The sequence below is a fragment of the Lissotriton helveticus genome, chromosome 7 (genome assembly GCF_964261635.1).
Source record: "Lissotriton helveticus chromosome 7, aLisHel1.1, whole genome shotgun sequence".
In the NCBI taxonomy this organism is placed as follows: domain Eukaryota; kingdom Metazoa; phylum Chordata; class Amphibia; order Caudata; family Salamandridae; genus Lissotriton; species Lissotriton helveticus.
The window spans coordinates 5,524,183-5,548,008 of record NC_136068.1 but is presented as its reverse complement, the minus strand read 5'-3'; the positions used below and the strand labels follow the sequence as shown (position 1 = coordinate 5,548,008).

At 64.5% G+C, this 23,826-nt stretch overlaps 1 protein-coding gene across 1 annotated transcript in view; it reads right to left on the bottom strand.

The window, feature by feature from the left end:
- Positions 1–506: 506 nt before the first annotated feature.
- Positions 507–23,826, bottom strand: part of LOC144766558 (poliovirus receptor homolog) — a 151,151-nt gene continuing 127,831 nt past the window's right edge. The window contains exon 5 of the mRNA XM_078650363.1: positions 507–675. Coding sequence (XP_078506489.1) covers positions 613–675 — 63 coding nt within the window. The 3' untranslated portion in view covers positions 507–612. The remainder of the gene's footprint in view (positions 676–23,826) is intronic.

The following is a 23,826-nucleotide window of genomic DNA, read 5'->3' as shown; positions in this document are numbered from 1 at the left end:
TGAGATGAGGCAGCCCTGGCTAGGGAACATGAGATGAGGCAGCCCTGGCTAGAGAACATGAGATGAGGCAGCCCTGGCGAAGGAACATGAGATGAGGCAGCCCTGGCTAGGGAACATGAGATGAGGCAGCCCTGGCTAGGGAACATGAGATGAGGCAGCCCTGGCGAAGGAACATGAGTTGAGGCAGCCCTGGCTAGGGAACATGAGATGAGGCAGCCATGGCTAGGGAACATGAGATGAGGCAGCCCTGGCTAGGGAACATGAGATGAGGCAGCCATGGCTAGGGAACATGAGATGAGGCAGCCCTGGCTAGGGAACATGAGATGAGGCAGCCCTGGCGAGGGAACATGAGTTGATGAGGATGATGTTCGTTGTCAGCATCTGAGGTCCCTCCGGTACAGTGATGATGCTGTCGCTCGCTGGCAGTGTCGGGGTCCCTCCAGTCCGCTGCTGACGGTCACTGCCAGTGTCGGGGTGCTACGGGTGACTGCTCTAGGGCGCCCGCTGAGGGGATGGACAGACTGGTACCTCTGCACCATGGGTTACTCGCTGTATCTGGACAACGTTCCACAATTAGCGAGAAGGTCCGACGTGGAACCCGCACAGCGGGCTCTAAAGCTTGGTGGTGCAGCGCTCCAGCGCTGTGTCCTCGCGACAACTCGGGTACCGCTCGTCCTAAAGAGGAGGGAACAAGCCAGACCCATGGTTAACTGAAAATAAAGTGAGTCTAGATCACACTGAAAAGAAAGGAAAGCATTTGACAATATAGCATATCTACTGTGATTATTATTAATTATAATAATAATAACTTCCTAGGGGATCTTAAATTCCACCTCAACGACCCCAGATGGCCCACTCAAGCGGCGGCGCCCTCAATGCGAACAGAAGGTTTCTCAACATGAGTGGTAGCAACCTGCCGCCATCGCCCGCGCTGAGAAATCTCACTGTGGGTGGTCTAACATTGGACTTTCCTTACTCGCGCTCGCCAACGTAACATTGGCGAGCCGCGAGAGTGGAAAAACTCCACTCTGCGCCGCAACACAGTTTTGCAGGACTTCGTGCTGTACGCGGAGCATGAAGTGGGAAAAACTCCTGAGCAGAGCAGCCCTTGTCCCTAGTAGGAGTCAAATTCCCAGGTAGGGTTTTTTTGGGTTTTGCATATGAAAATTACCCTCGTTGCTGTGTGGGTCTGGGGTGCAATGCACCAGCTGTGGGGGAGCCTGGGTGCAGCAAGCAGAACACACGAGCAGCATGCGGCGAAGAATGACAAACAAGCCTCAAACCTATCCATGAATAGCGCTTCGCTAAACTCCCAGGCGCAGATTCACAAGCCCCTTGCGCCTCTTTTACTTGGCCTTTGTGTCACTTTTGTGACGCAGCGGCGGTGCAAAACCAGCGCCATGGTGCAGGCTATTTACAACGTGATACATCTGGGAGATGCGTCACGTTGTAAAGCCCTATTTACAACAAGGGGTGGTGATGGACAGAGTCTCTGAATTAAGCAGAGTACTCTCACCCAGTCAAGAGATCAGGGCTAGATCCAACACCGTTTTTTAGCTCATTGCACCATCCCAGTTTCAGAACCTGGCTGTATGCAAATTAGTCTGTCCCTGGCCCAGTGCATCATGGGAACAGGGCAGACCAGACTACAAAAGCCAATTCTTACACTGGGAAGGAAACAAGCTTCCGGGGACCGGTTTCTGCCATTTCAGGCGTCTTCGGCCCGGCTTGCTTGAACCCTGATGGTGCAATGAGCAAGGGACTCACGTCTGAGTATACCCTTCCACGCTTAGGGTGGACAAAATTATTTGTAGTAGTTTGGTCTGCCCTGTTCCCATGATGCACTGGGCCAGGGACAGACTAATTTGCATATAGCCAGGTTCTGAGCTGGGATGGGGCAGTGATCTAAATAACGGTGATGGATCAAGCCCTGATCTTTGGACTGGGTAAGAGTGGTCTGCTTAATTCAGACACTCTGTTCATCACCACCCCCTTTTCTGAATCGTTTTTGGCCACTATAGGTGTGGCAGGGTATACTCAGACATCAGTCCCTTTCTCACTGCTCCATCAGGATTCAAGCAAGCCGGGCCGACGAGGCTGAAATGCCAGAAACCGGTCCCCTGTAGCTTGTCTCCTTTCTGGTGAAGAATTGGCTTGGTAGTTTGGTCTGCCCTGTTCCCATGATGCACTGGGCCAGGGACAGACTAATTTGCATATAGCCAGGTTCTGAGCTGGGATGGGGCAGTGAGATAAATAACGGTGATGGATCAAGCCCTGATCTTTGGACTGGGTAAGAGTGGTCTGCTTAATTCAGACACTCTGTTCATCACCACCCCCTTTTCTGAATCGTTTTTGGCCACTATAGGTGTGGCAGGGTATACTCAGACATCAGTCCCTTTCTCACTGCTCCATCAGGATTCAAGCAAGCCGGGCCGACGAGGCTGAAATGCCAGAAACCGGTCCCCTGTAGCTTGTCTCCTTTCTGGTGAAGAATTGGCTTGGTAGTTTGGTCTGCCCTGTTCCCATGATGCACTGGGCCAGGGACAGACTAATTTGCATATAGCCAGGTTCTGAGCTGGGATGGTGCAGTGAGCTAAATAACGGTGATGGATCAAGCCCTGATCTTTGGACTGGGTAAGAGTGGTCTGCTTAATTCAGACACTCTGTTCATCACCACCCCCTTTTCTGAAACGTTGTAAAGCCCTGCGCCAGAAGTTGGAGTTCCGGTGCGCGGAGGGGGGGGGGGGCATTCTGGCGCAGGAACGCATCCTATAAGTGGCTGAGTGAAATCTACAAGATTTCACTCAGTCACTTTTAGGCCAATGCTGCGTCAAAACCCTGCGTCTGCTTGAAGCAGGCGTAAGGATTGACGCAGCATTTACAGGATAGGGCCCCCCAGAGCATTGCTGGAGCTGCGTCACGCTTGCAATGCCACCTCAGCAATGTGCCGCCTTTATGGCACAGATGCGTGACGCATCTATCTATTCTTGCCCCATGGTGCACTGCTTTGTAAATGCGGCCCATCCATGGTGGCGGAGCCATGACGCACAATAACTGGCGCATCCCTGCTGATATGCAGGGATGCGCCAGTTATTGTAAATCTGCCCCCAATGATAACCGCATTAGGCGCTACTAATTGCAGCGATGACTTACAAGAGCTCGCCCACAGGGACCTGAGCCTGGGGGTGCAAGGGCCAGTCCAGGGCGGGTGGGAGGTGCTGAACCTGGGTGGAGGGGGGGGAGGGGCTTCTCAGGTCTCAGCAGCAAGGCAATGAAAGAGAGACCTTTGGTGATCCAATCACCGCAGACGGCCAGAGAGACATTCATGACTTCACTTCCGGCTCAACTGCAGCTTTGCTTTGTCAATGTTAAGTTTCCTCAGGAAGGTGAATGAGTATTCATGGAGTCAGGGCGCCACCTGCTGGTCACGTGGCACCATGATTACAGATTCAATGATGATGACACTCATGGAGTGGGGTCCGGGAATAAACTCCGCCCCGCGGGGGCGGGGGGGGGGGGGGGGGGAGGGGGAGGGTTGCTGATTTCAGTACACAAAGCAGAGCGGAGAGCAGCGACAACTCTGCAACCTCCGCAGGCAGAACTGAGTTCACCCCACCCTGCATCGGAGGCGCCCTCGCTTACAGACCACCAGGACCGCGCCCTCACATACAGACCACCAGGACCGCGCCCTCACATACAGACCACCAGGACCGCGCCCTCGCATACAGACCACCAGGACCGCGCCCTCGCATACAGACCACCAGGACCGCGCCCTCGCTTACAGACCACCAGGACCGTGCCCTCACATACAGACCACCAGGACCGCGCCCTCACATACAGACCACCAGGACCGCGCCCTCGCATACAGACCACCAGGACCGCGCCCTCACATACAGACCACCAGGACCGCGCCCTCGCTTACAGACCACCAGGACCGTGCCCTCACATACAGACCACCAGGACCGCGCCCTCGCATACAGACCACCAGGACCGCGCCCTCGCTTACAGACCACCAGGACCGCGCCCTCGCATACAGACCACCAGGACCGCGCCCTCGCTTACAGACCACCAGGACCGTGCCCTCACATACAGACCACCAGGACCGCGCCCTCGCTTACAGACCACCAGGACCGTGCCCTCACATACAGACCACCAGGACCGCGCCCTCGCATACAGACCACCAGGACCGCGCCCTCGCTTACAGACCACCAGGACCGCGCCCTCGCATACAGACCACCAGGACCGCGCCCTCGCATACAGACCACCAGGACCGCGCCCTCGCATACAGACCACCAGGACCGCGCCCTCGCATACAGACCACCAGCACCGTGCCCTCACATACAGACCACCAGGACCGCGCCCTCACATACAGACCACCAGGACCGCGCCCTCGCATACAGACCACCAGGACCGCGCCCTCGCATACAGACCACCAGGACCGCGCCCTCGCATACAGACCACCAGGACCGCGCCCTCGCATACAGACCACCAGGACCGCGCCCTCGCATACAGACCACCAGGACCGCGCCCTCACATACAGACCACCAGGACCGCGCCCTCGCATTCAGACCACCAGGACCGCGCCCTCACATACAGACCACCAGGACCGCGCCCTCGCATACAGACCACCAGGACCGCGCCCTCGCTTACAGACCACCAGGACCGCGCCCTCACATACAGACCACCAGGACCGCGCCCTCGCATACAGACCACCAGGACCACGCCCTCGCTTACAGACCACCAGGACCACACACTCGCATACAGACCACCAGGACACCGCACCCTCGCATACAGACCACCAGGACCGCACACTCGCATACAGACCACCAGGACCGCGCCCTCGCATACAGACCACCAGGACCGCGCCCTCGCATACAGACCACCAGGACCGCGCCCTCGCTTACAGACCACCAGGACCGCGCCCTCGCATCCAGACCACCAGGACCGCGCCCTCGCTTACAGACCACCAGGACCGCGCCCTCGCATCCAGACCACCAGGACCGCGCCCTCGCATACAGACCACCAGGACCGCGCCCTCGCATACAGACCACCAGGACCGCGCCCTCGCTTACAGACCACCAGGACCGCGCCCTCACATACAGACCACCAGGACCGCGCCCTCGCTTACAGACCACCAGGACCGCGCCCTCGCTTACAGACCACCAGGACCGCGCCCTCGCTTACAGACCACCAGGACCGCGCCCTCGCATACAGACCACCAGGACCGCGCCCTCACATACAGACCACCAGCACCGTGCCCTCACATACAGACCACCAGGACCGCGCCCTCACATACAGACCACCAGGACCGCGCCCTCGCATACAGACCACCAGGACCGCGCCCTCGCTTACAGACCACCAGGACCGCGCCCTCGCATACAGACCACCAGGACCGCGCCCTCGCATACAGACCACCAGGACCGCGCCCTCGCTTACAGACCACCAGGACCGCGCCCTCGCATACAGACCACCAGGACCGCGCCCTCGCATACAGACCACCAGGACCGCGCCCTCGCATACAGACCACCAGGACCGCGCCCTCGCATACAGACCACCAGGACCGCGCCCTCGCATACAGACCACCAGGACCGCGCCCTCACATACAGACCAACAGGACCGCGCCCTCGCATACAGACCACCAGGACCGCGCCCTCACATACAGACCACCAGGACTGCGCCCTCGCATACAGACCACCAGGACCGCGCCCTCACATACAGACCACCAGCACCGCGCCCTCGCATACAGACCACCAGGACCGCGCCCTCACATACAGACCACCAGCACCGCGCCCTCGCATACAGACCACCAGGACTGCGCCCTCGCATACAGACCACCAGGACCGCGCCCTCGCTTACAGACCACCAGGACCGCGCCCTCGCATACAGACCACCAAGACCGCGCCCTCGCTTACAGACCACCAGGACCGCGCCCTCGCATACAGACCACCAGGACCGCGCCCTCGCTTACAGACCACCAGGACCGCGCCCTCGCATCCAGACCAGCAGGACCGCGCCCTCACATACAGACCACCAGGACCGCGCCCTCGCATCCAGACCACCAGGACCGCGCCCTCGCATACAGACCACCAGGACCGCGCCCTCACATACAGACCACCAGGACCGCGCCCTCGCATACAGACCACCAGGACCGCGCCCTCGCATACAGACCACCAGGACCGCGCCCTCACATACAGACCACCAGGACCGCGCCCTCGCATACAGACCACCAGGACCGCGCCCTCGCATACAGACCACCAGGACCGCGCCCTCGCATACAGACCACCAGGACCGCGCCCTCGCATACAGACCACCAGGACCGCGCCCTCACATACAGACCACCAGGACCGCGCCCTCGCTTACAGACCACCAGGACCGCGCCCTCGCATACAGACCACCAGGACCGCGCCCTCGCATACAGACCACCAGGACCGCGCCCTCGCTTACAGACCACCAGGACCGCGCCCTCGCATACAGACCACCAGGACCGCGCCCTCGCATACAGACCACCAGGACCGCGCCCTCGCTTACAGACCACCAGGACCGCGCCCTCACATACAGACCACCAGGACCGCGCCCTCACATACAGACCACCAGGACCGCGCCCTCGCATACAGACCACCAGGACCGCGCCCTCACATACAGACCACCAGGACCGCGCCCTCGCATACAGACCACCAGGACCGCGCCCTCGCTTACAGACCACCAGGACCGCGCCCTCGCATACAGACCACCAGGACGGCGCCCTCGCATACAGACCACCAGGACCGCGCCCTCGCTTACAGACCACCAGGACCGCGCCCTCACATACAGACCACCAGGACCGCGCCCTCGCATACAGACCACCAGGACCGCGCCCTCGCTTACAGACCACCAGGACCGCGCCCTCACATACAGACCACCAGGACCGCGCCCTCACATACAGACCACCAGGACCGCGCCCTCGCTTACAGACCACCAGGACCGCGCCCTCACATACAGACCACCAGGACCGCGCCCTCGCATACAGACCACCAGGACCGCGCCCTCGCATACAGACCACCAGGACCGCGCCCTCGCATACAGACCACCAGGACCGCGCCCTCGCATACAGACCACCAGGACCGCGCCCTCGCTTACAGACCACCAGGACCGCGCCCTCGCATACAGACCACCAGGACCGCGCCCTCGCATACAGACCACCAGGACCGCGCCCTCGCTTACAGACCACCAGGACCGCGCCCTCACATACAGACCACCAGGACCGCGCCCTCGCATACAGACCACCAGGACCGCGCCCTCGCATACAGACCACCAGGACCGCGCCCTCGCATACAGACCACCAGGACCGCGCCCCCGCATACAGACCACCAGGACCGCGCCCTCGCATACAGACCACCAGGACCGCGCCCTCGCATACAGACCACCAGGACCGCGCCCTCACATACAGACCACCAGGACCGCGCCCTCGCATACAGACCACCAGGACCGCGCCCTCGCTTACAGACCACCAGGACCGCGCCCTCGCATACAGACCACCAGGACCGCGCCCTCGCATACAGACCACCAGGACCGCGCCCTCGCTTACAGACCACCAGGACCGCGCCCTCGCATACAGACCACCAGGACCGCGCCCTCGCATACAGACCACCAGGACCGCGCCCTCGCATACAGACCACCAGGACCGCGCCCTCGCATACAGACCACCAGGACCGCGCCCTCGCATACAGACCACCAGCACCGCACCCTCGCATACAGACCACCAGGACTGCGCCCTCGCATACAGACCACCAGCACCGCGCCTTCGCATACAGACCACCAGGACCGCGCCCTCGCATACAGACCAGCAGGACCGCGCCCTCGCATACAGACCACCAGGACCGCACCCTCGCATACAGGCCACCAGGACCGCACCCTCGCATACAGACCACCAGGACCGCACCCTCGCATACAGGCCACCAGGACCGCGCCCTCGCATACAGACCACCAGCACCGCGCCCTCACATACAGACCACCAGGACCGCGCCCTCGAATACAGACCACCAGCACCGCGCCCTCGCATACAGACCACCAGGACCGCACCCTCGCATACAGACCACCAGGACTGCGCCCTCGCATACAGACCACCAGCACCGCGCCTTCGCATACAGACCACCAGGACCGCGCCCTCGCATACAGACCAGCAGGACCGCGCCCTCGCATACAGACCACCAGGACCGCACCCTCGCATACAGGCCACCAGGACCGCACCCTCGCATACAGACCACCAGGACCGCACCCTCGCATACAGGCCACCAGGACCGCGCCCTCGCATACAGATCAGCAGGACCGCGCCCTCGCATACAGACCACAAGGACCGCACCCTCGCATACAGACCACCAGGACCGCACCCTCGCATACAGACCACCAGGACCGCACCCTCGCATACAGACCAGCAGCACCGCGCCCTCGCATACAGACCACCAGGACCGCGCCCTCGCTTACAGACCACCAGGACCGCGCCCTCGCATCCAGACCACCAGGACCGCGCCCTCGCTTACAGACCACCAGGACCGCGCCCTCGCATCCAGACCACCAGGACCGCGCCCTCGCATACAGACCACCAGGACTGCGCCCTCGCATACAGACCACCAGGACCGCGCCCTCGCTTACAGACCACCAGGACCGCGCCCTCACATACAGACCACCAGGACCGCGCCCTCGCTTACAGACCACCAGGACCGCGCCCTCGCATACAGACCACCAGGACCGCGCCCTCACATACAGACCACCAGGACCGCGCCCTCGCATACAGACCACCAGGACCGCGCCCTCGCATACAGACCACCAGGACCGCGCCCTCGCATACAGACCACCAGGACCGCGCCCTCGCATACAGACCACCAGGACCGCGCCCTCGCATACAGACCACCAGGACCGCGCCCTCACATACAGACCACCAGGACCGCGCCCTCGCATACAGACCACCAGGACCGCGCCCTCACATACAGACCACCAGGACCGCGCCCTCGCTTACAGACCACCAGGACCGCGCCGTCACATACAGACCACCAGGACCGCGCCCTCGCATACAGACCACCAGGACCGCGCCCTCGCTTACAGACCACCAGGACCGCGCCCTCACATACAGACCACCAGGACCGCGCCCTCGCATACAGACCACCAGGACCGCGCCCTCGCTTACAGACCACCAGGACCGCGCCCTCACATACAGACCACCAGGACCGCGCCCTCACATACAGACCACCAGGACCGCGCCCTCGCATACAGACCACCAGGACCGCGCCCTCACATACAGACCACCAGGACCGCGCCCTCGCATACAGACCACCAGGACCGCGCCCTCGCTTACAGACCACCAGGACCGCGCCCTCACATACAGACCACCAGGACGGCGCCCTCGCATACAGACCACCAGGACCGCGCCCTCGCTTACAGACCACCAGGACCGCGCCCTCGCATACAGACCACCAGGACCGCGCCCTCGCATACAGACCACCAGGACCGCGCCCACGCTTACAGACCACCAGGACCGCGCCCTCACATACAGACCACCAGGACCGCGCCCTCACATACAGACCACCAGGACCGCGCCCTCGCTTACAGACCACCAGGACCGCGCCCTCGCATACAGACCACCAGGACCGCGCCCTCGCATACAGACCACCAGGACCGCGCCCTCGCATACAGACCACCAGGACCGCGCCCTCGCATACAGACCACCAGGACCGCGCCCTCGCATACAGACCACCAGGACCGCGCCCTCGCTTACAGACCACCAGGACCGCGCCCTCACATACAGACCACCAGGACCGCGCCCTCGCATACAGACCACCAGGACCGCGCCCTCGCTTACAGACCACCAGGACCGCGCCCTCACATACAGACCACCAGGACCGCGCCCTCGCATACAGACCACCAGGACCGCGCCCTCGCTTACAGACCACCAGGACCGCGCCCTCACATACAGACCACCAGGACCGCGCCCTCGCATACAGACCACCAGGACCGCGCCCTCACATACAGACCACCAGGACCGCGCCCTCACATACAGACCACCAGGACCGCGCCCTCGCATACAGACCACCAGGACCGCGCCCTCGCATACAGACCACCAGGACCGCGCCCTCGCATACAGACCACCAGGACCGCGCCCTCGCATACAGACCACCAGGACTGCGCCTTCGCATACAGACCACCAGGACCGCGCCCTCGCATACAGACCAGCAGGACCGCGCCCTCGCATACAGACCACCAGGACCGCGCCCCCGCATACAGACCACCAGGACCACGCCCTCGCATACAGACCACCAGGACCGCGCCCTCGCATACAGACCACCAGGACCGCGCCCTCGCATACAGACCACCAGGACCGCGCCCTCGCATACAGACCACCAGGACCGCGCCTTCGCATACAGACCACCAGGACCGCGCCCTCGCATACAGACCAGCAGGACCGCGCCCTCGCATACAGACCACCAGGACCGCGCCCCCGCATACAGACCACCAGGACCACGCCCTCGCATACAGACCACCAGGACCGCGCCCTCGCATACAGACCACCAGGACCGCGCCCTCGCATACAGACCACCAGGACCGCGCCCTCGCTTACAGACCACCAGGACCGCGCCCTCGCATACAGACCACCGGGACCGCGCCCTCGCTTACAGACCACCAGGACCGCGCCCTCGCATACAGACCACCAGGACCGCGCCCTCGCATACAGACCACCAGGACCGCGCCCTCGCATACAGACCACCAGGACCGCGCCCTCGCATACAGACCACCAGGACCGCGCCCTCGCATACAGACCACCAGGACCGCGCCCTCACATACAGACCACCAGCACCGCACCCTCGCATACAGACCACCAGGACTGCGCCCTCGCATACAGACCACCAGCACCGCGCCTTCGCATACAGACCACCAGGACCGCGCCCTCGCATACAGACCAGCAGGACCGCGCCCTCGCATACAGACCACCAGGACCGCACCCTCGCATACAGGCCACCAGGACCGCACCCTCGCATACAGACCACCAGGACCGCACCCTCGCATACAGGCCACCAGGACCGCGCCCTCGCATACAGACCACCAGCACCGCGCCCTCACATACAGACCACCAGGACCGCGCCCTCGAATACAGACCACCAGCACCGCGCCCTCGCATACAGACCACCAGGACCGCACCCTCGCATACAGACCACCAGGACCGCGCCCTCGCATACAGACCACCAGCACCGCGCCTTCGCATACAGACCACCAGGACCGCGCCCTCGCATACAGACCAGCAGGACCGCGCCCTCGCATACAGACCACCAGGACCGCACCCTCGCATACAGGCCACCAGGACCGCACCCTCGCATACAGACCACCAGGACCGCACCCTCGCATACAGGCCACCAGGACCGCGCCCTCGCATACAGATCAGCAGGACCGCGCCCTCGCATACAGACCACAAGGACCGCACCCTCGCATACAGACCACCAGGACCGCACCCTCGCATACAGACCACCAGGACCGCACCCTCGCATACAGACCAGCAGCACCGCGCCCTCGCATACAGACCACCAGGACCGCGCCCTCGCTTACAGACCACCAGGACCGCGCCCTCGCATACAGACCACCAGGCCCGCACTCTCGCTTGCAGACCACCAGCACCGCGCCCTCGCATACAGACCACCAGGACCGCACCCTCGCATACAGACCAGCAGCACCGCGCCCTCACATACAGACCACAAGGACCGCGCCCTCGCATACAGACCACCAGCACCGCGCCCTCGCATACAGACCACCAGGACCGCGCACTCGCATACAGACCACCAGGACCGCGCCCTCGCATACAGACCAGCAGGACCGCGCCCTCGCATACAGACCACCAGGACCGCACCCTCGCATACAGACCACCAGGACCGCGCCCTCGCATACAGACCACCAGGACCGCGCCCTCGCATACAGACCACCAGGACCGCGCCCTCGCATACAGACCACCAGGACCGCGCCCTCGCATACAGACCACCAGGACCGCGCCCTCGCTTACAGACCACCAGGACCGCGCCCTCGCACCACCAAGACTGCACCTTTTCATACAGACCACCAGGACCGCGCCCTCGCATCCAGACCACCAGGACCGCGCCCTCGCATACAGACCACCAGGACCGTGCCCTCGCATACAGACCACCAGGACCGCGCCCTCGCATACAGACCACCAGGACCGCGCCCTCGCATACAGACCACCAGGACCGCGCCCTCGCTTACAGACCACCAGGACCGCGCCCTCGCATACAGACCACCAGGACCGCGCCCTCGCTTACAGACCACCAGGACCGCGCCCTCGCTTACAGACACCCAGGACCGCGCCCTCGCACCACCAAGACTGCACCCTTTCATACAGACCACCAGGACCGCGCCCTCGCATCCAGACCACCAGGACCGCGCCCTCGCATACAGACCACCAGGACCGCGCCCTCGCATACAGACCACCAGCACCGCGCCCTCGCATACAGACCACCAGGACCGCGCCCTCGCATACAGACCACCAGGACCGCGCCCTCGCATCCAGACCACCAGGACCGCGCCCTCGCCTACAGACCACCAGGACCGCGCCCTCGCATACAGACCACCAGGACCGCGCCCTCGCATACAGACCACCAGGACCGCGCCCTCGCTTACAGACCACCAGGACCGCGCCCTCGCTTACAGACCACCAGGACCGCGCCCTCGCACCACCAAGACTGCACCCTTTCATACAGACCACCAGGACCGCGCCCTCGCATCCAGACCACCAGGACCGCGCCCTCGCATACAGACCACCAGGACCGCGCCCTCGCATACAGACCAGCAGCACCGCGCCCTCGCATACAGACCAGCAGCACCGCGCCCTCGCATACAGACCAGCAGCACCGCGCCCTCGCATACAGACCACCAGGACCGCGCCCTCGCATACAGACCACCAGGACCGCGCCCTCGCATACAGACCAGCAGGACCGCGCCCTCGCATACAGACCACCAGCACCGCGCCCTCGCATACAGACCACCAGGACCGCGCCCTCGCATACAGACCACCAGGACCGCGCCCTCGCATACAGACCACCAGGACCGCGCCCTCGCTTACAGACCACCAGGACCGCGCCCTCGCATACAGACCACCAGGACCGCACTCTCGCTTGCAGACCACCAGCACCGCGCCCTCGCATACAGACCACCAGGATCGCACCCTCGCATACAGACCAGCAGCACCGCGCCCTCGCATACAGACCACCAGGACCGTGCCCTCGCATACAGACCACCAGCACCGCGCCCTCGCATACAGACCACCAGGACCGCGCCCTCGCATACAGACCACCTGGACCGCGCCCTCGCATACAGACCAGCAGGACCGCGCCCTCGCATACAGACCACCAGGACCGCACCCTCGCATACAGACCACCAGGACCGCGCCCTCGCATACAGGCCACCAGGACCGCGCCCTCGCATACAGACCACCAGGACCGCGCCCTCGCATACAGACCACCAGGACCGCGCCCTCGCTTACAGACCACCAGGACCGCGCCCTCGCACCACCAAGACTGCACCCTTTCATACAGACCACCAGGACCGCGCCCTCGCATCCAGACCACCAGGACCGTGCCCTCGCATACAGACCACCAGGACCGCGCCCTCGCATACAGACCACCAGGACCGCACCCTCGCATACAGACCACCAGGACCGCACCCTCGCATACAGACCACCAGGACCGCGCCCTCGCTTACAGACCACCAGGACCGCGCCCTCGCATACAGACCACCAGGACCGCGCCCTCACTTACAGACCACCAGGACCGCGCCCTCGCTTACAGACCACCAGGACCGCGCCCTCGCACCACCAAATCTGCACCCTTTCATACAGACCACCAGGACCGCGCCCTCGCATACAGACCACCAGGACCGCGCCCTCGCATCCAGACCACCAGGACCGTGCCCTAGCATACAGACCACCAGGACCGCGCCCTCGCATACAGACCACCAGGACCGCACCCTCGCATACAGACCACCAGGACCGCACCCTCGCATACAGACCACCAGGACCGCGCCCTCGCTTACAGACCACCAGGACCGCGCCCTCGCATACAGACCACCAGGACCGCACCCTCGCATACAGACCACCAGGACCGCACCCTCACATACAGACCACCAGGACCGCGCCCTCGCTTACAGACCACCAGGACCGCGCCCTCGCATACAGACCACCAGGACCGCACCCTCGCATACAGACCACCAGGACCGAGCCCTCGCACCACCAAGACTGCACCCTTTCATACAGAGCACCAGGACCGCGCCCTCGCATACAGACCACCAGGACCGCACCCTCGCATACAGACCACCAGGACCGAGCCCTCGCACCACCAAGACTGCACCCTTTCATACAGACCACCAGGACCGCGCCCTCACATACAGACCACCAGCACCGCACCCTCGCATACAGACCACCAGGACTGCGCCCTCGCATACAGACCACCAGCACCGCGCCTTCGCATACAGACCACCAGGACCGCGCCCTCGCATACAGACCAGCAGGACCGCGCCCTCGCATACAGACCACCAGGACCGCACCCTCGCATACAGGCCACCAGGACCGCACCCTCGCATACAGACCACCAGGACCGCACCCTCGCATACAGGCCACCAGGACCGCGCCCTCGCATACAGACCACCAGCACCGCGCCCTCACATACAGACCACCAGGACCGCGCCCTCGAATACAGACCACCAGCACCGCGCCCTCGCATACAGACCACCAGGACCGCACCCTCGCATACAGACCACCAGCACCGCGCCCTCGCATACAGACCACCAGGACCGCACTCTCGCTTGCAGACCACCAGCACCGCGCCCTCGCATACAGACCACCAGGATCGCACCCTCGCATACAGACCAGCAGCACCGCGCCCTCGCATACAGACCACCAGGACCGCACCCTCGCATACAGACCACCAGCACCGCGCCCTCGCATACAGACCACCAGGACCGCGCCCTCGCATACAGACCACCTGGACCGCGCCCTCGCATACAGACCAGCAGGACCGCGCCCTCGCATACAGACCACCAGGACCGCACCCTCGCATACAGACCACCAGGACCGCGCCCTCGCATACAGGCCACCAGGACCGCGCCCTCGCATACAGACCACCAGGACCGCGCCCTCGCATACAGACCACCAGGACCGCGCCCTCGCTTACAGACCACCAGGACCGCGCCCTCGCACCACCAAGACTGCACCCTTTCATACAGACCACCAGGACCGCGCCCTCGCATCCAGACCACCAGGACCGTGCCCTCGCATACAGACCACCAGGACCGCGCCCTCGCATACAGACCACCAGGACCGCACCCTCGCATACAGACCACCAGGACCGCGCCCTCGAATACAGACCACCAGCACCGCGCCCTCGCATACAGACCACCAGGACCGCACCCTCGCATACAGACCACCAGCACCGCGCCCTCGCATACAGACCACCAGGACCGCACTCTCGCTTGCAGACCACCAGCACCGCGCCCTCGCATACAGACCACCAGGATCGCACCCTCGCATACAGACCAGCAGCACCGCGCCCTCGCATACAGACCACCAGGACCGCACCCTCGCATACAGACCACCAGCACCGCGCCCTCGCATACAGACCACCAGGACCGCGCCCTCGCATACAGACCACCTGGACCGCGCCCTCGCATACAGACCAGCAGGACCGCGCCCTCGCATACAGACCACCAGGACCGCACCCTCGCATACAGACCACCAGGACCGCGCCCTCGCATACAGGCCACCAGGACCGCGCCCTCGCATACAGACCACCAGGACCGCGCCCTCGCATACAGACCACCAGGACCGCGCCCTCGCTTACAGACCACCAGGACCGCGCCCTCGCACCACCAAGACTGCACCCTTTCATACAGACCACCAGGACCGCGCCCTCGCATCCAGACCACCAGGACCGTGCCCTCGCATACAGACCACCAGGACCGCGCCCTCGCATACAGACCACCAGGACCGCACCCTCGCATACAGACCACCAGGACCGCACCCTCGCATACAGACCACCAGGACCGCGCCCTCGCTTACAGACCACCAGGACCGCGCCCTCGCATACAGACCACCAGGACCGCGCCCTCACTTACAGACCACCAGGACCGCGCCCTCGCTTACAGACCACCAGGACCGCGCCCTCGCACCACCAAATCTGCACCCTTTCATACAGACCACCAGGACCGCGCCCTCGCATACAGACCACCAGGACCGCGCCCTCGCATCCAGACCACCAGGACCGTGCCCTAGCATACAGACCACCAGGACCGCGCCCTCGCATACAGACCACCAGGACCGCACCCTCGCATACAGACCACCAGGACCGCACCCTCGCATACAGACCACCAGGACCGCGCCCTCGCTTACAGACCACCAGGACCGCGCCCTCGCATACAGACCACCAGGACCGCACCCTCGCATACAGACCACCAGGACCGCACCCTCACATACAGACCACCAGGACCGCGCCCTCGCTTACAGACCACCAGGACCGCGCCCTCGCATACAGACCACCAGGACCGCACCCTCGCATACAGACCACCAGGACCGAGCCCTCGCACCACCAAGACTGCACCCTTTCATACAGAGCACCAGGACCGCGCCCTCGCATACAGACCACCAGGACCGCACCCTCGCATACAGACCACCAGGACCGAGCCCTCGCACCACCAAGACTGCACCCTTTCATACAGACCACCAGGACCGCGCCCTCACATACAGACCACCAGCACCGCACCCTCGCATACAGACCACCAGGACTGCGCCCTCGCATACAGACCACCAGCACCGCGCCTTCGCATACAGACCACCAGGACCGCGCCCTCGCATACAGACCAGCAGGACCGCGCCCTCGCATACAGACCACCAGGACCGCACCCTCGCATACAGGCCACCAGGACCGCACCCTCGCATACAGACCACCAGGACCGCACCCTCGCATACAGGCCACCAGGACCGCGCCCTCGCATACAGACCACCAGCACCGCGCCCTCACATACAGACCACCAGGACCGCGCCCTCGAATACAGACCACCAGCACCGCGCCCTCGCATACAGACCACCAGGACCGCACCCTCGCATACAGACCACCAGGACTGCGCCCTCGCATACAGACCACCAGCACCGCGCCTTCGCATACAGACCACCAGGACCGCGCCCTCGCATACAGACCAGCAGGACCGCGCCCTCGCATACAGACCACCAGGACCGCACCCTCGCATACAGGCCACCAGGACCGCACCCTCGCATACAGACCACCAGGACCGCACCCTCGCATACAGGCCACCAGGACCGCGCCCTCGCATACAGATCAGCAGGACCGCGCCCTCGCATACAGACCACAAGGACCGCACCCTCGCATACAGACCACCAGGACCGCACCCTCGCATACAGACCACCAGGACCGCACCCTCGCATACAGACCAGCAGCACCGCGCCCTCGCATACAGACCACCAGGACCGCGCCCTCGCTTACAGACCACCAGGACCGCGCCCTCGCATCCAGACCACCAGGACCGCGCCCTCGCTTACAGACCACCAGGACCGCGCCCTCGCATCCAGACCACCAGGACCGCGCCCTCGCATACAGACCACCAGGACTGCGCCCTCGCATACAGACCACCAGGACCGCGCCCTCGCTTACAGACCACCAGGACCGCGCCCTCACATACAGACCACCAGGACCGCGCCCTCGCTTACAGACCACCAGGACCGCGCCCTCGCATACAGACCACCAGGACCGCGCCCTCACATACAGACCACCAGGACCGCGCCCTCGCATACAGACCACCAGGACCGCGCCCTCGCATACAGACCACCAGGACCGCGCCCTCGCATACAGACCACCAGGACCGCGCCCTCGCATACAGACCACCAGGACCGCGCCCTCGCATACAGACCACCAGGACCGCGCCCTCACATACAGACCACCAGGACCGCGCCCTCACATACAGACCACCAGGACCGCGCCCTCACATACAGACCACCAGGACCGCGCCCTCGCTTACAGACCACCAGGACCGCGCCGTCACATACAGACCACCAGGACCGCGCCCTCGCATACAGACCACCAGGACCGCGCCCTCGCATACAGACCACCAGGACCGCGCCCTCGCTTACAGACCACCAGGACCGCGCCCTCACATACAGACCACCAGGACCGCGCCCTCGCATACAGACCACCAGGACCGCGCCCTCGCTTACAGACCACCAGGACCGCGCCCTCACATACAGACCACCAGGACCGCGCCCTCACATACAGACCACCAGGACCGCGCCCTCGCATACAGACCACCAGGACCGCGCCCTCACATACAGACCACCAGGACCGCGCCCTCGCATACAGACCACCAGGACCGCGCCCTCGCTTACAGACCACCAGGACCGCGCCCTCACATACAGACCACCAGGACGGCGCCCTCGCATACAGACCACCAGGACCGCGCCCTCGCTTACAGACCACCAGGACCGCGCCCTCGCATACAGACCACCAGGACCGCGCCCTCGCATACAGACCACCAGGACCGCGCCCACGCTTACAGACCACCAGGACCGCGCCCTCACATACAGACCACCAGGACCGCGCCCTCACATACAGACCACCAGGACCGCGCCCTCGCTTACAGACCACCAGGACCGCGCCCTCGCATACAGACCACCAGGACCGCGCCCTCGCATACAGACCACCAGGACCGCGCCCTCGCATACAGACCACCAGGACCGCGCCCTCACATACAGACCACCAGGACCGCGCCCTCGCATACAGACCACCAGGACCGCGCCCTCGCTTACAGACCACCAGGACCGCGCCCTCACATACAGACCACCAGGACCGCGCCCTCGCATACAGACCACCAGGACCGCGCCCTCGCTTACAGACCACCAGGACCGCGCCCTCACATACAGACCACCAGGACCGCGCCCTCGCATACAGACCACCAGGACCGCGCCCTCGCTTACAGACCACCAGGACCGCGCCCTCACATACAGACCACCAGGACCGCGCCCTCGCATACAGACCACCAGGACCGCGCCCTCACATACAGACCACCAGGACCGCGCCCTCACATACAGACCACCAGGACCGCGCCCTCGCATACAGACCACCAGGACCGCGCCCTCGCATACAGACCACCAGGACCGCGCCCTCGCATACAGACCACCAGGACCGCGCCCTCGCATACAGACCACCAGGACTGCGCCCTCGCATACAGACCACCAGCACCGCGCCTTCGCATACAGACCACCAGGACCGCGCCCTCGCATACAGACCAGCAGGACCGCGCCCTCGCATACAGACCACCAGGACCGCGCCCCCGCATACAGACCACCAGGACCGCGCCCTCGCATACAGACCACCAGGACCGCGCCCTCGCATACAGACCACCAGGACCGCGCCCTCGCATACAGACCACCAGGACCGCGCCCTCGCTTACAGACCACCAGGACCGCGCCCTCGCATACAGACCACCGGGACCGCGCCCTCGCTTACAGACCACCAGGACCGCGCCCTCGCATACAGACCACCAGGACCGCGCCCTCGCATACAGACCACCAGGACCGCGCCCTCGCATACAGACCACCAGGACCGCGCCCTCGCATACAGACCACCAGGACCGCGCCCTCGCATACAGACCACCAGGACCGCACCCTCACATACAGACCACCAGCACCGCACCCTCGCATACAGACCACCAGGACTGCGCCCTCGCATACAGACCACCAGCACCGCGCCTTCGCATACAGACCACCAGGACCGCGCCCTCGCATACAGACCAGCAGGACCGCGCCCTCGCATACAGACCACCAGGACCGCACCCTCGCATACAGGCCACCAGGACCGCACCCTCGCATACAGACCACCAGGACCGCACCCTCGCATACAGGCCACCAGGACCGCGCCCTCGCATACAGACCACCAGCACCGCGCCCTCACATACAGACCACCAGGACCGCGCCCTCGAATACAGACCACCAGCACCGCGCCCTCGCATACAGACCACCAGGACCGCACCCTCGCATACAGACCACCAGGACCGCGCCCTCGCATACAGACCACCAGCACCGCGCCTTCGCATACAGACCACCAGGACCGCGCCCTCGCATACAGACCAGCAGGACCGCGCCCTCGCATACAGACCACCAGGACCGCACCCTCGCATACAGGCCACCAGGACCGCACCCTCGCATACAGACCACCAGGACCGCACCCTCGCATACAGGCCACCAGGACCGCGCCCTCGCATACAGATCAGCAGGACCGCGCCCTCGCATACAGACCACAAGGACCGCACCCTCGCATACAGACCACCAGGACCGCACCCTCGCATACAGACCACCAGGACCGCACCCTCGCATACAGACCAGCAGCACCGCGCCCTCGCATACAGACCACCAGGACCGCGCCCTCGCTTACAGACCACCAGGACCGCGCCCTCGCATACAGACCACCAGGCCCGCACTCTCGCTTGCAGACCACCAGCACCGCGCCCTCGCATACAGACCACCAGGACCGCACCCTCGCATACAGACCAGCAGCACCGCGCCCTCACATACAGACCACAAGGACCGCGCCCTCGCATACAGACCACCAGCACCGCGCCCTCGCATACAGACCACCAGGACCGCGCACTCGCATACAGACCACCAGGACCGCGCCCTCGCATACAGACCAGCAGGACCGCGCCCTCGCATACAGACCACCAGGACCGCACCCTCGCATACAGACCACCAGGACCGCGCCCTCGCATACAGACCACCAGGACCGCGCCCTCGCATACAGACCACCAGGACCGCGCCCTCGCATACAGACCACCAGGACCGCGCCCTCGCATACAGACCACCAGGACCGCGCCCTCGCTTACAGACCACCAGGACCGCGCCCTCGCACCACCAAGACTGCACCTTTTCATACAGACCACCAGGACCGCGCCCTCGCATCCAGACCACCAGGACCGCGCCCTCGCATACAGACCACCAGGACCGTGCCCTCGCATACAGACCACCAGGACCGCGCCCTCGCATACAGACCACCAGGACCGCGCCCTCGCATACAGACCACCAGGACCGCGCCCTCGCTTACAGACCACCAGGACCGCGCCCTCGCATACAGACCACCAGGACCGCGCCCTCGCTTACAGACCACCAGGACCGCGCCCTCGCTTACAGACACCCAGGACCGCGCCCTCGCACCACCAAGACTGCACCCTTTCATACAGACCACCAGGACCGCGCCCTCGCATCCAGACCACCAGGACCGCGCCCTCGCATACAGACCACCAGGACCGCGCCCTCGCATACAGACCACCAGCACCGCGCCCTCGCATACAGACCACCAGGACCGCGCCCTCGCATACAGACCACCAGGACCGCGCCCTCGCATCCAGACCACCAGGACCGCGCCCTCGCCTACAGACCACCAGGACCGCGCCCTCGCATACAGACCACCAGGACCGCGCCCTCGCATACAGACCACCAGGACCGCGCCCTCGCTTACAGACCACCAGGACCGCGCCCTCGCTTACAGACCACCAGGACCGCGCCCTCGCACCACCAAGACTGCACCCTTTCATACAGACCACCAGGACCGCGCCCTCGCATCCAGACCACCAGGACCGCGCCCTCGCATACAGACCACCAGGACCGCGCCCTCGCATACAGACCAGCAGCACCGCGCCCTCGCATACAGACCAGCAGCACCGCGCCCTCGCATACAGACCAGCAGCACCGCGCCCTCGCATACAGACCACCAGGACCGCGCCCTCGCATACAGACCACCAGGACCGCGCCCTCGCATACAGACCAGCAGGACCGCGCCCTCGCATACAGACCACCAGGACCGCGCCCTCGCATACAGACCACCAGCACCGCGCCCTCGCATACAGACCACCAGGACCGCGCCCTCGCATACAGACCACCAGGACCGCGCCCTCGCATACAGACCACCAGGACCGCGCCCTCGCTTACAGACCACCAGGACTGCGCCCTCGCATACAGACCACCAGGACCGCACTCTCGCTTGCAGACCACCAGCACCGCGCCCTCGCATACAGACCACCAGGATCGCACCCTCGCATACAGACCAGCAGCACCGCGCCCTCGCATACAGACCACCAGGACCGCGCCCTCGCATACAGACCACCAGCACCGCGCCCTCGCATACAGACCACCAGGACCGCGCCCTCGCATACAGACCACCTGGACCGCGCCCTCGCATACAGACCAGCAGGACCGCGCCCTCGCATACAGACCACCAGGACCGCACCCTCGCATACAGACCACCAGGACCGCGCCCTCGCATACAGGCCACCAGGACCGCGCCCTCGCATACAGACCACCAGGACCGCGCCCTCGCATACAGACCACCAGGACCGCGCCCTCGCTTACAGACCACCAGGACCGCGCCCTCGCACCACCAAGACTGCACCCTTTCATACAGACCACCAGGACCGCGCCCTCGCATCCAGACCACCAGGACCGTGCCCTCGCATACAGACCACCAGGACCGCGCCCTCGCATACAGACCACCAGGACCGCACCCTCGCATACAGACCACCAGGACCGCACCCTCGCATACAGACCACCAGGACCGCGCCCTCGCTTACAGACCACCAGGACCGCGCCCTCGCATACAGACCACCAGGACCGCGCCCTCACTTACAGACCACCAGGACCGCGCCCTCGCTTACAGACCACCAGGACCGCGCCCTCGCACCACCAAATCTGCACCCTTTCATACAGACCACCAGGACCGCGCCCTCGCATACAGACCACCAGGACCGCGCCCTCGCATCCAGACCACCAGGACCGTGCCCTAGCATACAGACCACCAGGACCGCGCCCTCGCATACAGACCACCAGGACCGCACCCTCGCATACAGACCACCAGGACCGCACCCTCGCATACAGACCACCAGGACCGCGCCCTCGCTTACAGACCACCAGGACCGCGCCCTCGCATACAGACCACCAGGACCGCACCCTCGCATACAGACCACCAGGACCGCACCCTCACATACAGACCACCAGGACCGCGCCCTCGCTTACAGACCACCAGGACCGCGCCCTCGCATACAGACCACCAGGACCGCACCCTCGCATACAGACCACCAGGACCGAGCCCTCGCACCACCAAGACTGCACCCTTTCATACAGAGCACCAGGACCGCGCCCTCGCATCCAGACCACCAGGACCGCGCCCTCGCATACAGACCACCAGGACCGCGCCCTCGCATACAGACCACCAGGACCGCGCCCTCGCATACAGACCACCAGGACCGCGCCCTCGCATACAGACCACCAGGACCGCGCCCTCGCATACAGCCCACCAGGACCGCGCCCTCGCTTACAGACCACCAGGACCGCGCCCTCGCATACAGACCACCAGGACCGCACCCTCGCACCACCAGGACCGCGCCCTCGCTTACAGACCACCAGGACCGCACCCTCGCACCACCAGGACCGCGCCCTCGCTTACAGACGACCAGGACCGCACCCTCGCACCACCAGGACCGCACCCTCGCTTACAGACCACCAGGACCGCGCCCTCGCTTACAGACCACCAGGACCGCACCCTCGCTTACAGACCACCAGGACCGCACCCTCGCTTACAGACCACCAGGACTGCGCCCTTTGCATACAGACCACCAGGACCGCGCCCTCGCATACAGACCACCAGGACCGCACACTCGCATACAGACCACCAGAACCGCACCCTCGCATCCAGACCACCAGGACCGCGCCCTCGCATACAGACCACCAGGACCACACCCTCGCTTACAGACCAC